The 17,856-nt window shown below is 54.5% G+C and overlaps 1 protein-coding gene across 3 annotated transcripts in view; it reads left to right on the top strand.

The window, feature by feature from the left end:
* Sema3f (semaphorin 3F) overlaps nucleotides 1–17,856 on the top strand; it is a 28,219-nt gene that overhangs the window by 6,458 nt on the left and 3,905 nt on the right. For 2 of the 3 annotated variants that reach the window (XM_028756675.1, XM_028756674.1), the window contains 10 exons: nucleotides 10,153–10,313; nucleotides 10,397–10,459; nucleotides 10,561–10,680; nucleotides 13,061–13,154; nucleotides 14,466–14,585; nucleotides 14,782–14,921; nucleotides 15,022–15,136; nucleotides 15,303–15,372; nucleotides 15,528–15,672; nucleotides 17,235–17,457. In XM_028756675.1, coding sequence (XP_028612508.1) covers nucleotides 10,153–10,313; nucleotides 10,397–10,459; nucleotides 10,561–10,680; nucleotides 13,061–13,154; nucleotides 14,466–14,585; nucleotides 14,782–14,921; nucleotides 15,022–15,136; nucleotides 15,303–15,372; nucleotides 15,528–15,672; nucleotides 17,235–17,457 — 1,251 coding nt within the window. Of the gene's footprint in view, nucleotides 1–10,152; nucleotides 10,314–10,396; nucleotides 10,460–10,560; nucleotides 10,681–11,369; nucleotides 11,463–13,060; nucleotides 13,155–14,465; nucleotides 14,586–14,781; nucleotides 14,922–15,021; nucleotides 15,137–15,302; nucleotides 15,373–15,527; nucleotides 15,673–17,234; nucleotides 17,458–17,856 lie in introns of all 3 variants that reach the window. The other variant, XM_028756676.1, reaches the window with a different exon arrangement.

The following is a 17,856-nucleotide window of genomic DNA, read 5'->3' as shown; positions in this document are numbered from 1 at the left end:
CAAGTAGGGCCAGCTTCCAGGGCACCAGATGTGTCTGTCCCTCCTGCTTCTGGATGCTGGAGACCCTAGACAGTAAGCCATTCCCCCCCACCCCCCATGGTGCCTGGAGTCCCCTTTGCCCAGAATCACAAGCCAAGTTGAGATAGAAAAGCTTTTCCTTCCCTGGGCCACTCTAAGTCCTGGTTGCTGCCTCCCTCACAGCAGTAGGGAGGTGCCAGGCCCTGCCAGGGCCTTTGTTCACTGTAAGGAATGTTTACTTTTTGTCAGGAAGCCCCCACCCCCACCCCACCCCCATGCCACCGCTGTCTGGACTGGCTTAGGCCAGGATTTAGGGCTGAGAAATGTTTGATGGGAGAGAGGGACCTTGTGGTGATGCAACACAGCTGGGCTCTTAGGGAAACTGAGGTGTAAGGAGTCAGGAGAGGGAGCAAGTGGTTACTGTGTGAAGGGAGATCAGGAAAGGGACAAAGAACAGAAACGAGAGCGGATGCCTCTGCTGAGGTGAGAGCCAGGCAGGGCCCTAGAACCTCTGCGGAGCTGGGCTCTGACCTCAGATGCACCCGGCTCCGCCATGGGGAAGAGTGCTCTGCTGGTGAGGGGGGTCGGGGGTGTGTGTGTGTGGGCAGCGGCAGGCTGATGTCTGCCCACTCACTTTATTTGCATGTGGCATCATCAGTGGATGGGGTTGCTGTATCTTGTTAGGTCAGGAGTGGTCAAAAGTCATCAGCTTCACCCAGGGCGGTGACTGTGGGTTGAGGTGTAAGGGTTTGAAGCAAGCCTTGACGGAGCCTTGTCTCAGGCTTCACTGGGGGGTAAGGGCGGGGCTGGGGAGCTGGAGTATCAGCCTGGGCCCTGAGGGTTCTCCGAGTCTCCAAACTGAGGCGCTTCTAATTGTAGAGAAATGAGGAGGGGGAGGGGTCCAGGACCTGAGGCCATGGTGGCATCAGGAAGCTGGGGTCCGGTGGCTTTGACAGCTACAGCAGATTTGCAGCACTTAAACTCAAAAGGGATGGACAGTCCAGGATGAGCCGTGATGACAGTTGGCTTTGGAGGAAATGGAGGCCGGCTTCGTGTGACTGCAGGAGGCCCAGCTTGAAGCAGTCAGGCAGGAGCCTTGGCCTTTAACCCAGACCCTTCCCGAGCTTCGGATGGGACGCACTGGTCGGGCCTTCCTAGGCCTTGTCTCAGACTCTGGCATGCCGCCCACCCCGCCCTGCTGGCTCCGGCTTTCCTTGGCACTGAGTGGGGAGCTGGTGCATGCTCAAGGAGTAAATCATGTTCCCTGGCAGCCCTCACGGCTTCGTAATCGTAAAGAATTTAAAGAGAAACTGCCAAGATACAGATCTCACCCGGGGCCCCTAAAGGCATCTTCTACCCTGTGGCTTGGGAGGCAGCAAACCCCAAAGTAGGTTCTTGGCTGCTTAACCTGTGTGTGTGTGCGCGCGCGCACACCTCTCACCCCTCCCGTTCTCCAGAGGAGAGAGCTCAGAAGATGGCTTCCTGGTCTCTGAATACTAGGGCCCCCGAGTGCCTCCTTCATTTAGAGAGAATCATATGGATGCGGTCAAACTCCAAACCTACCCCTGGTGGCTGTGTGAGTTCCATGAAGTGGTTTAGGCTCTCTGAGCCCTGGTTTCTCCTCTGTAAGGTGGAAATGGTGGCAGCACCCTGAAAACAGCATCAACTGTAGGCCAGGCAGGCCTTGAATTTGAGATCCTCCTGCCTCAGCTTCTGGGGTGGCTGGGATGCAAGGCCTGTGATGCCAGCGCATCCAGAGAGCTGCCTTGTTTGCATTGTGGTTATCAATACACCTTGAACAGCAAACTTGCCTGTTCCCACTGCCTTCTGGAAAATGGGGCTGGGAATAGTTCTGACTTCACTGTGGTGTTGAGCGGGTTTAATTATGTGGATACTGTCCCCGGCAGAGAAGAAAAGCTCAGTGACCAGGATGGTGGCTGACAGGTGAGGGTTGACGAGGCATGTCCCAAGGGCTCCTCATCTTTCCAGAATTCAGACCTTTGGTTAGGGAGACGGTGCCTAGGAAGGACCTGCTGGGGTAGAGAGGTCAGGAGGGAGAGAATTCTGCCATGGGCAGGTAGAAGGCAGGCAGGAGGGAGAGAATCCTGCCATGGGCAGGTAGAAGGCAGGCAGGAGGGAGAGAATTCTGCCATGGGCAGGTAGAAGGCAGGCAGGCTTCATGGATGAGGTGGTGCTTCAATAGAGAAAAAGAGATGAGGAGGAGAGTTGAGGCAGAGGCGGGGTTCATACCACCCAGCACCCCGTGGCCTTTAGTTCTGCTGCTTGTAGCAGAGTCCTAAATCTAAGTGGTAGGGGACTCCGTGGTAGATGCACTGGTGGGAAGCAGGTGTCCTGAAGCACTGGCCTTCCAGTGACACAGGACCCAGGAGCCTGGCTGGAGCACCGGGCATCTGTGGTGACACCCACCCCCGCTGCCACAGAATGGGTGTTGCTCTTGCTTTTGCAGCTTGTCTTAGGGTGGCCAGTCCCAGGCTGCTCAAAGGGGGAAGAGAGGAGGTTTGTTGGCCTGGCCCGGTGCTATCCTGGGAATCTGAGCCCTGCCTCAAGGGAGCCCTTGGAGAAGCAGAGAGAATTCCTGCTGCATTTTTCTTAGAAATAGCAAGAGGGCCTTTGCCAGAGACTTGGATGCCAGAAGGCTACAGCCTGAATCTGAAGCCCAGCTCACGTGGGTGCCTGAGCTTGGCAAGCCTGTAGCTCCCACCCAGGCTGCTCAAGCCCCAGGAGAGAACGGATGCTTTCTGGGCTCCAGACCCTGACCTATGGTCCTGACCTAGCAAAGAACAGAGCCTGGGCAGTGGCTACTGGTTTGGGATCCAGGGGACCTGTCTAGAGTCTGAGCTCAGTTATGCTCACTGGGGTACACACTGATCTGTTTGCCAGCATGGGCTGTCTAGAGCTGGCCCTACACAGGCAGGGACAGACACAGCATCAGTGCCTCTCCAGGGATCAGGAATGCTGGGAGTCTAGAGAACTCAGCTCTAGCAGCCCCCCTCTCCCCTTTCTTAACTGCCACCTTTCTGTGACTTTCTACTCTGACCCAGCTTTCCTCTGAAGTCTCTGTAGCTAGCCAGGAACTTGGGACTTGGTGCTGCTCCCTCGCTTCCCTCTATGGGCCAAGCCCTAGGGACTGTCTACAACAGGCAGCTAGGATCCGGGATTCGTGGGTTTCTGAAGCAGCCAGAGACTAGGTGGGTGGCACTCTAGGGGGCTGCTGCGATTTTTAACCCTTTCCTGACCTAGCACCACCGCAGCTTCTAAGGGTGACCCTGGGCATCTTTGTTTTCTGTTCTCTGTCTCAGTTTCCCCACAAGGATGTGAAGGGGTGGGGACTAAGACTGGGGCATCCTGTAAGGGTGATGGGAAAGGGCTGCAAGGACTCTGGGGATCTGAGGAGGACAGCAGAGATGAAGGCTAGGACTAGGGCAGGGGGAGGGTCGTGATACCCACCAGCCTGTCGTCCCATCCTGGCCTGTCTGTCTGGGTGATTTATAGCAGTAAATGAGCCATGGAGAGTTTGTTGTCTTTTGCAGTCATGGGGGGGGGGGGGAGGGGGGGGAGGGGGAGGAGGAGGAGGAGGAGGAGGAGGAGTGAGAGGTTTCCGGACCAGGTCTGGAATGTGGGAGGAGAGGGTGAGTCCCTGGGGCCTCTGGAACTGGAGATCTCTGAAGACTGGCTCACTCTTTCTACCTGAGAAATGGAAAAGCGGTAACCTTTGTTACCCCTCTTACATTTCTTGAGGTACATTCTGAAAATCCGTGATTGCCTGGCCCTAGCTACCCTACCCTGGTCACCTTCTCCCACCCCCTGCACAAGGGCATCTCTGAACTATGCTGCTTCTTCAAGCTGAGTCAGGGCCCTGGCTTCTGCCTACTTGACATGCCCATGTGTGTTTTCCCACGGCACTTGTGCATGGTGAGAGTCCTGGTAGGACCTCCTGGCCTTCTGTCCAACAGTCCAGACCTAGAGTCGTCAGATATCATGGGGCCATGGGAAAGACAGAGGTGCGGGAGCATCTGGGATCCCTCTTCTGCTGGGATGGAGGGAGGGTCAGCAGTGACTGCTCATCCTTAGTGTACGGTGTGGCCTCTGATTCTGCCCTTGTATGCGTTTGAGTGGATGTCGTGACCTTGCTGTGCCTTCCCTCTGGCTCTTCCTGGATTCAGGATGAGCTGGTTCCTGGTCTCTTGTCTGACCTCTCCTGGGCGGAGCAGGTGGGCAGCGGGGCAGAACGGCCGTGGGAATAGCACGTCTGGGCCTGCTGGCCCAGCCCCCAACCCTGGCCCCTGAAATGGGAAGGAAGAGCGGTGAAGCCTTAGTCCATCCGGGTGGCTCATTCTCGGCTTGGTGTTTACTGAACAGCTGGGGTGTTTACAGTAGCCCTTAAGAAGCGCCCCCTTGTTCTAGAGGATTTCCCATCTGGAGGATCCCACTAGGAGCTCTTCCTAGCTCTCTACACTTCCACTCCTCTGAGATAGAAGTGCGAAGGGTTTATGGACCTGGAGCAGTGATGCTCACCCCTCTCCCTCCCCTGGAGTAGGTTTCCTGGAAGTGGCAGCTGTAGGTGGTGAAATACGGTAACTGGGTTCCCAGTTCAGACATTTAAATTAAATTCAATCAGAGTGGTTATTGAATATAAACACTCCGAGTCATTTACATGTTAATTATGTTGAACGGACTATGAGGCCATAATTAGTTGCTAATTGGGTGAGAGCGGTTGTAATTGGTTTTGTTGGCACCGACCTGGCTCACCTGCCTGGTGGGGGGGCGGTGCCTGAGAATCCTGGGGAGGCTCCTGGCTCTTAGTCTCAGTGCCTGGTCAGGTTTGGGATGGTCTACTCCCCAAGGACCCACAACTTATCACCAAGTCAAAGGAGATCAGCAGTGAGGCCTTCCCTTGGCCAGCCCCAAGAGATTATATCCTGATTGCCTATGGGAGGGCCCATGGCAGCAACAGCAGACACCACTGTTGTTGATGGGCCCAGAGTTGACCTGCTCAGCAGGTGAAGTCTTGACGTTGGGTATGGGTGGGGTAAATATGCTGAGCTTGGGGGTGGAACATACTAAGGCCTCTGGGATGCCCTGCCCCCAGCTCAGCCTGGCTGGGGCTCTCAGGGTTGTAGAGCTGTGGCCAGGGGCTGAGGCCTTCCGGCTGGCCGCTCATTAAAAGAGGATTAGGCTGGGAGCCAGGGGGCCAGGCCAGCCCCTGGGCCTTCCTCTGGGGCCCCTCATAGCTTTGGAGGAGGGAAAGATGCTAAGGGCGACCCTTCCCTAGAGACCATGGGAGTGTTGGGTGGGGATTGCCACACATCACTACCACTGTTAATATATGTATGTAGATATTTAATTTAATATGACATATAATCATATATTATATATTATTTATATATATGTATATATTACATACACACACACACATATATATATTATATATATATATAATATATAATATATATATGATCTTGTCTACTTCAGTTTCCATCCTCAGGTCAGGAGGCCTGTCTTCCTGGTGGACGATGCACTAACAAAGATCTAGACTGGCAGCCCCTTCACACCCAATCCCATTTCTCTTCAGCTCAGGGATTAGGGCTGCCACTCGCCCACAGGAGGTCAGAGGTCAGAGCTAGGGTACAGGGACCTGTCTATCACTCCCTGATCCCCAGCCCTTTTAGGGGAGGTCACACTGTCAGTCAGAGCTCACTGCTTTGTGGAGCTGTAACCAAGGGGGCGGGTCACCCACCTCTGCTCCAAGATTCCTCTCTTTGCAACAGCCGCTGCCTCACTGGTAGCAGGTCTGGTGTCCTAGAGACTGGCAGCAGGGGGTGAGGCCCGCCCATTTGGGGGTCTCTGGTGAGGGCTGTGGACACGCCTACTGGCTCCTTTAAAGTAAGGCATCAACCATTGCTTCCCACAGATGAGGAAGCAGAGACCCCCTAGGATCAAGCCCCAAAGGCAGTGGGATTGTTCCTGCCCTTGGAACCTTGGCCAGGCCATTCTGGGCCAGGACAGAGTGTCTAACAGCCATGGGAGAGGTCTGGAAGCTGGGAACGGCTGCGGAAACGAGTGTCTGATGCCAGAAAAGGCTCTTCCTTCCCATGACGGGAAAATCCTTCCCGGATGCCACTCCACCCAACCTGTGCCCAGCTTGGGTGAGAGCAGGGGTGTGGGGGCTCTCCCCAGGAAGCAGCACCAGGGGCCCCCACCCTCCCTTGACAAGCTCAAAAACTTACTCAGGCTTGAGCCCAGCAGTCACATACTGAGCAGAAGTCAACCCTGGTCCAAAGGCATGACCAAGCCGAGTCTGAATCAGCACCACATGTACTGGTGCCACCTCAGGCCCCTGGAACTTTTTGGCCTAAGTCTCTCGGCGAAGTCTCTCGGCGAAGGCAGTGGCTCTCAACCTTGCTAGCTGTCTCCTCTTAGTATATACAGCTCCTCATGTCGGGGTGACCCTCAACCATAAAATTATTTTTGTTGCTACTTCATAACTAATTTTGCTATGGTTATAAATCATAACTTAAACATCTGACATGCAGACGGTCTTAGGCAACTCCTGTGAAAGTGTCATTTGGCCCCTAGAGGGGTCACAGTCCACAGGTTGAGAACCAATGCTCTGAGAGTGCTGGGCCCAGGAGGAACTAATACACTAGGACCTGCGGATACTGCAGGTGCCAGCTAAGGGTACCTGCTTGAGCTTCCCTGCCACTCTGAACCAGGCTTCTGGGGGGTGGATAAAAGCCCCCAGATCATTTGCCCTGTGGTACACAGGTTAGGGTAGGTAGGTCAGGCAGCTAATTCTACTTCATAATTTTGAGCACCACCGTCTCCCTGTTTGCAGCTAGGGATGTGGGACAGTCATGGGGCTTCTTATTTGCATTTTCTCAGGACATCTAGCCTGAGTGGTATTAGCACTCCAGCTGTGAGATAGCAAAGCTGGACCCTGACACGTGATTCTCTCTAGACCCTGGAGAACTACCCAGCTCTGCCTTTCGCTTATGTAGGCTGACTGACTGATGAATTGACTTAGCCGTGCTTGGGGGGGGGGGGGGGAGTGCTGAGGGAATGTGCTGGAGATACGGAGGTTGGGCTGAGTCAACAGGAACTGAGTCTTCCGTCCCGTCCCCGTAGCTCTCTCTGCTTGTCTCCTCAGCGTTAGGACATGGGGTAGCAGGGATATATGTGACTGGATGTCTTTCAGGTGATGCTAACATCTGGAAGGAAGCCTGCTTCCTCAGGAAAAGATCTGGGAGTCCCAGCCCATTCTCCAGTCCCCCTCAACACAGGGAAGGCCAGAAGAGTGACAGTTCTCAGGCTCTACCAGGGCCACCTTGAATGTCAGATTTAGGAGGCCCATGAAATGCCCTGGACTTTAAACTGAGACTCAGAGAGGCAGGATACCTCAGGGGTTGTTAATACAGCCCATAGTGGAAATGGAGCCATAGCCAAGGATTCCTGACCTCCCTTCCCACCTCTTCTCCAGCCTGCCTGCCTCCTGGGGGCTCCCCTCCTCCTCACCATTTCCACAACAGCTAAAGCATCATGTCCTGTGACACCAGCACATCCTATAATACCAGAGTCATTGACGCCATATCCCGAAGCCATTTAGAGGCGTCCCCAGGGTTCTGAATCAAGTGTCTCCATGATGGAGGACGAGTCACCTTCCGGCTCACCGACTCCTGGCAGACCGTCCCCATCACCAGGACTGGCTTCCATGGGCTCCCCATCTTCATGCAGTCTGCCTGTTGTTTCCTTTCTCTGTACCCCAACTTCCTCACCTAGAAACTGGATGTAAGCACAAAGCTCTGAGGAGGGCAGGCACCTGGTTGAGAGGCACCCTCTACCTAGGGACAGACTGGGGGAGATACAGAGGCCAGGCGTATATGTTGGGTCAGGGAGAGTCTCCTGTCCCCTTTCTAGAACGGTCTTTCCTTCTCTGCTCAGTGATGTCTCGCCTTTCTCACAGGGAGCTGGGGCCCTGGGAGCTGCTGGTTTGGGCCTGGTCTTGGGTCCTGGCAGTCCTGGCACAGCACGGGGCAGGGGCTAGGTTATGGGTCAAGAGTGAGTAGGGATATGTGAGCACAGGGCTTTGGGAGTGTGGCTGTGTGGCTGTGTGGGGGCTAGCTCTCTGAATCTTCCCTGCCCACCTAGGTGCTGTTAGGAGTCCACTTGATCCTCTGCCCTCCTCTCTTCCATTGTCCCTGAAGTGCCCCCCCAGCGTAGCAGAATGAATAAGGGCACAGCCAAGGCCATGCCCCCAGCCAGGGTATAAATAACCCCTGGCAGGCTATCCCAGCCTGGGGGGGCTCCACTGGCAGCCCCACTTCCTCTCCGGCCACTTCCCAGCCCTGGGGGTGGGGGAGTGTTTACTTTCCTGTTGTCACTATGACTGGGTGGCCAGGCAGGAGACTCCAAGTGACCCAACAACAGGTGCAGGACAGGTGCCCAGGCTGCCCTGCCCAGGACTTCAGAGGCACCGCCGGACAGGCAGGCGAGGCCATAGCCAGGCAGGGATTGGCCCTTTGATCTTTTGTCGTCCCTTCATCCCTGCGTCCCAGTGGCTGGCCAAGGTCATCACCTATATTCCCTTGTTGCTACATAATCAGGTCTGAGCAGGGTAAGGTTTCTCTTTGCACTGGAGCCCTACACAGTAACGTCCTGAACCAGACACTGGGCCAACCATCAGATCATCTGCCTCCATTGCCCACTCATCCCACCCCACCCCCTCCTTTTTTTTTTTGGCTTTTCAAGACAAGATTTCTCCGTGTATCCCTGGCTGTCCTGGAATTGACTCCGTAAACCAGGCTGGCTTTGAACTCAGAGGTCTACCTGCCTCTGCCTCCCAAGTGCTGGAATTAAAGGTGTATAGCGCCACCAGCCTGCTGGCCACAGACAAAGTGCCCCTAGTTTATCCTAGGGTCTCTACACACCAGTTGGAATCAGAGCCAGGCCAATCAGGGACAGCCACCTGCTGGTGCCACCTTCTTGCTAAGTTCAGAGCTTTGGATCTCAGCTGTTCTCTCCGCAGGTGCCTAGTCTCCCTCCACTGTTCCATCTGTGAAGTTGGGTGCCAGCTGGGGGATCAGGCAGAGGGTATATAGGCTCCAGTGGCACCTCATCAGTTGCAGGACACATTTGCATACCTACTACACATATGAGCACATATGTGCTCTTCTGTATGTTGCCACCAAAGCCTCCTGTGCTGGTGACGAATATTCATGATCCTGGATCACAATTTTTCTCTCTCCTGAGCTAAAAATAGCTGGGGGCAGGCAAGGGACAGACTTGTCAAGTGACCCCTTCGGCTCCCCCAAAGACAAGTTCACAAGCGTCCAGGAGTCCTGTGTGTCACTAGCCTGTTGTTGGCTGAGCTACCCATCGTTCACCCCAGGAAACTTTTTCTTAGTGTCCCGAGGGAGCTAAGGCTGCTGCAAACAAGCAAAGAGAAAGCAGAAGGCCCAATTAATGCTTCCTTAGCCCTTGTCATATGCTCAGAAGCACTGCTGAGAGGAGTCTCCTTTCCCTCCACGGCTCCTCCTAGCTAGTTCAAAGTAGGCATTAGCAGCCTTGTGGGGTCTGATGGACCTGAGTTCTGTTGGGTGCTAGGGTTCCTTTAGCTTTTGGTATCTGACTAGCCTATCTCAGATCAGGTAGGGATCTTGCCGTGTGCAGGCTGTGTCCCCTGCATGGTGGTCAGCTAATGTGGGGGCAGGGTATCCAGGCTGTGTGCCAGTGTCTGTAGCGTGCTCCACCCCAACGCCACTCCCACCTGCTTGTTAACTCTTTCAGCCCCACATGGCAAGTTGGCCCCACCCTGAGTGGAAGCATCTACCCCCACCTGAGCAGACTCTTTGATGCCATCACACACCCTGGCTTGTACCCAAGGCCCTTTCATTGGGATTAGCTTGGGCTGTCTGAATCAGGGTATAGCTTTGGGTGTGGCCCCTTCTCTGGCCTGCCCACATGTCCCACTTTCTCCTCCATGACTGGCAGCAACTGGAGAGGGAGCTAAACAGGCCCTGGGGAAGGACTGGGAAGTTTAGGGCAGCCATGGCCTCATTGCTTGACTTTAAGAGGGAATTTATCCTTCTCATTGGTGTACTTGCCTGTCATCCACAGAACTTAAAGCCACAGGTACCGCCCACTTCTTCAACTTCCTGCTCAACACTACAGACTACAGAATCCTGCTCAAGGACGAGGACCATGACCGCATGTACGTGGGCAGCAAGGACTACGTGCTGTCCCTGGACCTGCATGACATCAACCGAGAGCCCCTTATTGTAAGGGCTGGCCTGGAAGTGGGACAGGACAGGGCGAGGGGCGTGGCCAGCAGGCTGCATCCTCTAACCTCCATCTTTGGCAGATCCACTGGGCAGCCTCTCCACAGCGCATTGAGGAGTGCATACTGTCGGGCAAGGATGGCAACGTGAGTGTAATGGGGTCCACAGAGGGTGAGGCCATGACCTCAGAGAGGGATGGACATGGGCAGGTGTCTGGACATCTACACAGCTTTCTATATGGCCACAGGGAGAGTGTGGGAACTTCGTCAGGCTCATCCAGCCTTGGAACCGAACACACCTGTATGTGTGTGGCACTGGTGCCTACAACCCCATGTGCACCTATGTGAACCGTGGCCGTCGCGCACAGGTAAGGTCCTGCCAACCCTGGCTCTATGCTGTCCCCTCTGGGGGCTGCATTCCAAGGTCCTGATGGGAGGATGGGCTTGAGCCCCATCCTTACCCCTTCCAAGCCCTGTGGCCTTGGGTAAGTTGTTCAGCTCTCTGAGCCTCATTCCCTCACCTGGAAATTGGGTTCATGGTTCCTTTTGAACAGGTCGGTGTGAGGAAGAGGCAGTGACTTAGTGATCTCCAGCTAACTCTGTGCCTGGCACAGAGTAAGCACTTGCCCTGCATGGGGCAGCAGTTCTCTTGGCTATGTCTGTGGAGCTGCCAAGTCAGAGGGCCTGGTATTCCTTCAGTATTCCAGGAGGCTGGAAGCCTAGGCCAGCTTCCACCCTGTGGCCCGGGGAGAGCTGCCTTCTCCCCAGCTCCGCTCCACCCTGCCTGCTTCTGCCCTCTTCCATTTCCATGTGGGCATGTCTGTGAGTTGACGTGACTTCGTAGGGCATGCATGAGAGCGACTGAACATATGGGGCAAATGGTGTGCGGGCGTGTGCCAATCCTGTGTGTATGTGTGTACACATGCATATACGTTCTCTGGGGGCCCATGTGTTCATGTGTGTTCCTGGCCTGTGTGGTATGAGAGGCTGGCAGCCCAGGCCCGCTCCCCCAGCCCCTGTCACCCCCAGCTCTAACATCTATTGCTCGTCTTCCCAGGCCCCACCGTGGACCCAGACGCAGGTGGTCAGAGGCCGAGGCAGCAGGGCCACTGATGGTGCCGACCGCCCGACGCCCACAGCCCCACGCCAGGTGGGCCTCATCCTTCTAGTCTTTCACCAAGCTAAATGACCTCTGAGCTCATTTTACTCTGGGCCTGGCCCCAGGGCCAGCCTCCCCAGTGTCTCCCTATACCCTCATGCCCCCACCCCATTCCCACCCTTCCCCTGCAGTGCCCTCAGGTTCTGAAAGCAGTTCCAGCTGGACTCTTGTCAGCCTCAGTGGGACCCCTGCAGGCAAGGAATCCTGAAGCCACCAGGTGGGGAAGACATGAGTCCTGGGGACAGTCATGCCTCAGCCCTGAGAATGTGTGTGGAGACACACATGAGCACATGGCAACACATACCTGGGCACGTTTATTAACCACAGTGGGCCTGGCACATGACTCCTACATGTCTGTTCCCATGCCTTCCGTGGGTCATGTATGTAGATACAGGTGTACACTCACATACGTGGGATCTCCTTTGAGATAGTGTGTCTGTCCATTAGTCAAGCCTGGGGGTCTGGGCTGGGTAAGGCAAGCTGGGGCTGGGTAGGGGCGGGCAGGGGGGCAGAGGCTGCCGGTGAATGACAGCATGTGAGTGTGTGTGAGAATATGTGTTTGTGCCTGGCTCTGTGTGTGTGGGGGGGTGGGGGGTGGGGGGTGGGTGGGTGGGTGGGTGGGTGTGGGTGTGTATCTGTCTGATAGGGAGTGCTGAACATCTCAGGCTACCTAGATCTGTGTGTGTATGTTTGGGATGAGCAGTGGGTTAGGTGTGCTGGGTGTGTTGTCTGCCGGTCTGTGTGCAGTCCGTGTGCGTACAGGAAGTTATGTGAGCAGAGTGTAACTGAAAGCAGACCTGTGTGCGCCTTCCCGTCACCATCCTGCCACCTGCTGCCACTTCCTCTGTGCGTCTCTCCTCTTCCCTTTCCCTCCCTCTCCCCTGCCTTTCCCACCAGGGCTGTGAGCTTATCTCGGTCCCAGGGATGATGCAGGCCTTCCTCCTAGCATCTTCCAGGGTGAACTGGGCAGTGTGGGGTTGGATGATGGCTAGCTTTGTGAATTCCACATGGTCTCAGCTGGATCCCCCAACTTGACTCTCTGGGGAAATATGGAGGGGTAGAAAACCCATGACCTCTTGATTCATCCTGAGGTCCACAGGTAGAGCAAAAACCTGGAGACATAACCTTGGAGCTCCCTGGTTGGACCTTATACTAGGACAGGACCCCAGGCCCTTGAACTGTGACCCCTGCCCTACCTAGGTGTGTAGCCCAAGATAAACAGCTATAGCTCAAAGTATCCAGCCTCTGTAGCCCGAGGGGTTCACTGGCATCTTCCAGACAAGTTGGCACAGAAGTATTTTAGCCCCTATAATCCCACCTGTGGTCCCCAAGACCTGGACCTCTGAGAGTTGATTCTTAGGTCTTACATGAGGCATAGGATCAGAGAGTAACTCTCTTAGAAATACCATAGGCTTGCCCCAGGAGACCTAGCTGGCCAGAATTCAAACCCAAGGACCCTGGGAGAGGGGTGTAGGGAGGGGACTCAGGATGGCCCTTGGGGCTTGTTCTTGCCCTCAGAACCTTATGAAACATATCCTTCTTGTCTGTGGGACTGGCCTGGATGTGCTGAGCCCTTTTCTACCCTGCAGGATTACATCTTTTACCTGGAGCCTGAGAAACTCGAGTCAGGGAAAGGCAAATGTCCATATGACCCCAAGCTGGACACAGCCTCAGCCCTCATCAGTGAGTGACCCTACTCCACCCCGGTTCTATGGTCACAGTACATAGCCTTTGCCACTAGAATGAGGGAAGTTACCAATACTCCAGGTCAGAGACCATGCCCGTGTCTCGCTAGCCCCCAGTGGGGACATGCCTAGAGGGGATACGGTACAGTACAGTCCCTGGTGTGTGCTGAGAAGCAGAGACTGGGTGGTGTAATCCTCTACCCAGCCCTTTTGGATGGGACACTAAGCGGTGTGGTCTTTGCAAAGCCTAGAACCCTCAGAGCCGTAGGTTGCCTAGAGGAGAAAGTAATTGGGCTCGTACTAAGAGTGGTTGATGTAAAGGGTTCCGTAGCTCCTTCATGTGTCAAGGAGACTGGAGGAGTTCACATAGAACCAGAGAGCACCCTGAGCAGATGGGAGAACATGTTTCAAGCAGCTGTCTGGGTGAGTTGGGGGCTCTTCTCAAAGAAGTGTCCTATTCGAAGCTCAAGAGCTGCAGGTTGGGAAACTTGCCCCTGGTCTGGCACTATGCCTGCTTTCTGACTGTCCATCCCCAGTGTGTCTCATTAAGCATCTGCCAGGTGCTGTGCTAGGGTTTGTGGAGGTGTGGGGTGCCGGTGTTTTCTCTTTGGTGAATGAGAAGGTCCTGGCCTAGTAACAGTTCAGACCAGGGGGTATAACCGGGGGGGAAGGTCAGACTTACACCCTGCAGAGTCTCAGAGGGAAGAAGTGATTGATGGACTGGAGCCAGCTCAGCAGTTAAATTCTCAGGATTTTCGTGATCCGGTTGTTAAACACAGCTATTATTGAAAATTCAATTGTAAAGGCTCATAACCAAATAAACTGTATTAAGCCAGAAGTACCGGCAACAAAATATAATAAGTGCTCAAAACTTATTACTTTCTAATTGTTTTACTGCACTGCTACATTGTAATCTGTGCTTTTGAGCTGCTTAGGCCTGTTGTGATTGTGGGGTAGAAATCCTGTAGGGTGGCATTGGCTTGTCTTCCTAACTCTGTGAAGTGACCTCAGGTTATCTGCTTGAGTTAAGCTGGGATGGATGGATCACAGGAATTGGCCGTTGTCACTGACAGTCCTCCTCCCAGAACCAGTTGTTAAGTCCTTATCACTGAGAGATAGGATATTACTGTGCCTCGGGGCATCTTGAAGGAGGGAGAGGGTCACAAGGTGGGGGAGGGGGGCAATGGGGGAACATGGCGAACTTCAGCCAAGGGTTCCTGAGTCTGAGCAGTCACCCATTAGCTTGAAGAGGAGCTAGGACTCTGCCTGGGGGTCCCTGAGTCTGACTGACACACCAATGCTTCTGCAGATGAGGAGCTCTATGCAGGAGTGTACATCGATTTTATGGGCACCGATGCAGCCATTTTCCGCACACTTGGAAAGCAGACAGCCATGCGCACAGATCAGTACAACTCCCGGTGGCTCAATGGTGAGTTCTACCTGCAAGATCTTAATGGGAAGTGTGGCCGGATGTGCAGAGACTTCTCCAGAAGCATGCCTGGGGGAGAGTTTAAGCCTCTGACCAGTCCAGGGCAGGGCTGGTTTTCTGTCAGGGGTTCTGGTGGGGAAAAAGAAATCTAGCCAGGGTTCATGCTGCTGACCGATAGCCACCTGTCTACCCACAGATCCTTCATTCATACATGCCGAGCTCATCCCTGACAGCGCTGAGCGCAATGATGATAAACTCTACTTCTTCTTCCGAGAGCGCTCTGCAGAGGCTCCACAGAACCCTGCTGTGTATGCCCGCATCGGGCGCATTTGCCTCGTAAGTGTCTATAAGGCTCTGCTGCCACTCCCCAGACCTACCCCAGCTGGTCTTGGGGTGGTTGAACTGATCTAATCTGGCTACCTGCCTGCACCCCCAGAACGATGATGGTGGCCATTGCTGCCTGGTCAACAAGTGGAGCACATTCCTGAAGGCTCGGCTTGTCTGTTCCGTGCCAGGCGAGGATGGGATTGAGACCCACTTCGACGAACTCCGTGAGTGCTCAACCAGCAGGCAGGGTCCCAAGCCTGTAGCAGGAGGGATGGAGGCTGGATCAGAAGTCAGGGTGCCTTTAGGGGCCTCCTTCCAAGGGCAGGAGTGGATGGGTCCATGGGACTCTTCCCTAAGGCAGTATCCCCAGAACCTTCTCCCCTTTTTCAGAGGATGTGTTTGTCCAGCAGACCCAGGACGTCAGGAACCCAGTCATTTATGCTGTCTTTACCTCTTCAGGGTAAGGCCGGAGTTAGGGTAAGCAATGGAAGGATTTGGAAGTTAGGGTTTGTGGGAAACCCTGGCCTGGTTGTGAGCTGTGGCATAGACATGAGCTGGGGAGGATTGTGGGTCCAGTGTCTGCCCCAGCCATAGCAGCAACCTGTTTGCACACAGCTCTGTGTTCCGAGGATCTGCAGTGTGTGTCTACTCCATGGCTGATATTCGTATGGTTTTCAATGGGCCCTTTGCTCACAAGGAGGGCCCCAACTACCAGTGGATGCCCTTCTCAGGAAAGATGCCCTATCCTCGGCCTGGCACAGTAGGTACCCCTCTCTTTCTCTTCTCTCTTTTCTTTCTTTCTTTCTTTCTTTCTTTCTTTCTTTCTTTCTTTCTTTTTCTTTCTTTCTTTCTTTTCTTTCTTTCTTTCTCTCTCCTTTCTTCCTTCCTTCCTTCCTTTCTCCTCTTCTTCCTCCTCTTCCTCCTCCTCCTCTTCTGTTTTCTATCTTGAGACAAGGTCTCACTGTATCCCTGGCTGTCCTGCAACTCACTGTGTAGATCAGGCTGTGCTCAAATTCACAGAGGTCTGCCTGCTTCTGCCTCTCAAGTGCTGGGATTAAAGGCATAGCGTCTGTTTTCGTTGTTGTGGTGGTGGTGTTTGGTTTGTTTGTTTGGTCTGTGCTTGGGTGCTTGGCATGTATAGACACATGCGTGTTTAGCTCACAGAGGCCAGAAGAGGACATTGGATGCCCTGGAGTTACAAAGGCTGTGAGCCTCTGTGTGGGCTGCTGGGAACTAACTAGCCTGTGCTCTCATCTGCTGAGACATCTCTCTTTGTTTTTAAGAGGTCCAGTCAGGGCTGATCTCTGCAGACATGGGCTCCACTGTAATGAACCTCCAGCCAGCAGGGCCAGTGAAACAAGATACTTAGAAAACTACTACTCCCGGCTGGGCATGGTGGCAGCACACTCCTTTAATCCCAGCACTCAGGAGGCAGAGGCAGGTGGATCTCTGGTTTCAAATCAATTTGGTCTACACCATGAGTTCTAGAACAGCCAGGGCCATAGAGAGAGACCCTGCTCAAAAAAAAAAAGAAGAAAACTATTATTTCCACAACACACGTCATGTTGGGCTGTAAAGAAAGCAGTCTCCCAGGATCTAGAGACAGATGGGAGGCCAGGTGCAGTTCGCTAATCCGTGGAGGGTACTCGGCAGCTTTGGGGAGGTGAAGGTTAGTGGGAAGGATCCTCACAGCAAAGTTGGAGATAGGCTGAAGTCAGATTGGCTGGCCGACAGCAGGAAAGGAGATGAGGAGTGGACAGGGCCAAGCCGTGCTTCTCTGCAGCCTTGGATGCTGTCTCGCTCTATCTGGGTATGGCCTGGGCCTGCCACAGGAGTGTGTGGTCTCTGAAGGGGTCCGGGAAGACTTCCTTCAGGAATGAAGTTGTAATTGAAAGGCTGTCAGGCTGAGCCCAGGGCAGTAGAGACAGCATCAGGGGAAGGGGAGAGCGTGGCCTGTGTGCAGCTAGATCTTCAGGCTGCCGGCCCCGCTGCACAGGAAAGAGCACTGAGCCCAGAGGGACAGCCAGAGAGGAAGGAGACAGCTGGGTGGGGATGAGGACACGGGAAGGGAGTGGTCAGCTCAGGCAAAGCTGCCACAAGGTCAGGACGACTGACAGCATCGTACTGCGGAGGACAGGAGGCAGGAAAGGGTTTGGAGAGAAGCAGGTGGACGTTCAAGAGACAGTATGGGAGCTTCTCCTCAGCCAGTGGGTGCAGGTGTCCCCCTGGGCAAGCCTAGGACTGACACGCGCTCTCTGCCTGCAGTGCCCTGGTGGAACCCCCTGGGCAAGCCTAGGACTGACACGCGCTCTCTCGCTGCAGTGCCCTGGTGGAACCTTTACGCCATCGATGAAGTCCACGAAGGACTATCCTGATGAAGTGATCAACTTCATGCGCACTCATCCACTCATGTACCAGGCCGTCTACCCGCTGCAGCGGCGCCCCCTGGTGGTCCGCACGGGCGTTCCCTATCGCCTCACCACGGTGGCTGTGGACCAGGTCGATGCAGCTGATGGACGCTATGAGGTGCTTTTCCTGGGCACAGGTACCCACTGCTGCTCTCAGACCCTCCCACATCGGGCCCACTGGAAGGGAGGAGCTGATCCTGGGGCCAGATCCTGCCCAGCTAGGGGTTGCGCTCATTGGTCAGCATAGCCAAGACTAGGAATGGGAAAACTCCATCTCGTCCCATTTTGAGGGCCCACCCAGGGACGCTTACTAGGACTTAAAAATAGCTTAGGATACAGGGATCTAACTGCTTGCCTGTGTACACACACACACACACACACACACATACACACACACACACACATACACACACATACACACACACATACACACACACATACACACACATACACACACACATACACACACACATACACACATACACACACACATACACACACGTACACACACACACATACACACACACATACACACA

Source organism: Grammomys surdaster, unplaced genomic scaffold, assembly GCF_004785775.1.
Source record: "Grammomys surdaster isolate TR1022 unplaced genomic scaffold, NIH_TR_1.0 126131, whole genome shotgun sequence".
NCBI classification, from domain to species: Eukaryota; Metazoa; Chordata; class Mammalia; order Rodentia; family Muridae; genus Grammomys; species Grammomys surdaster.
This window is presented reverse-complemented; position numbering and strand designations above follow the sequence as displayed.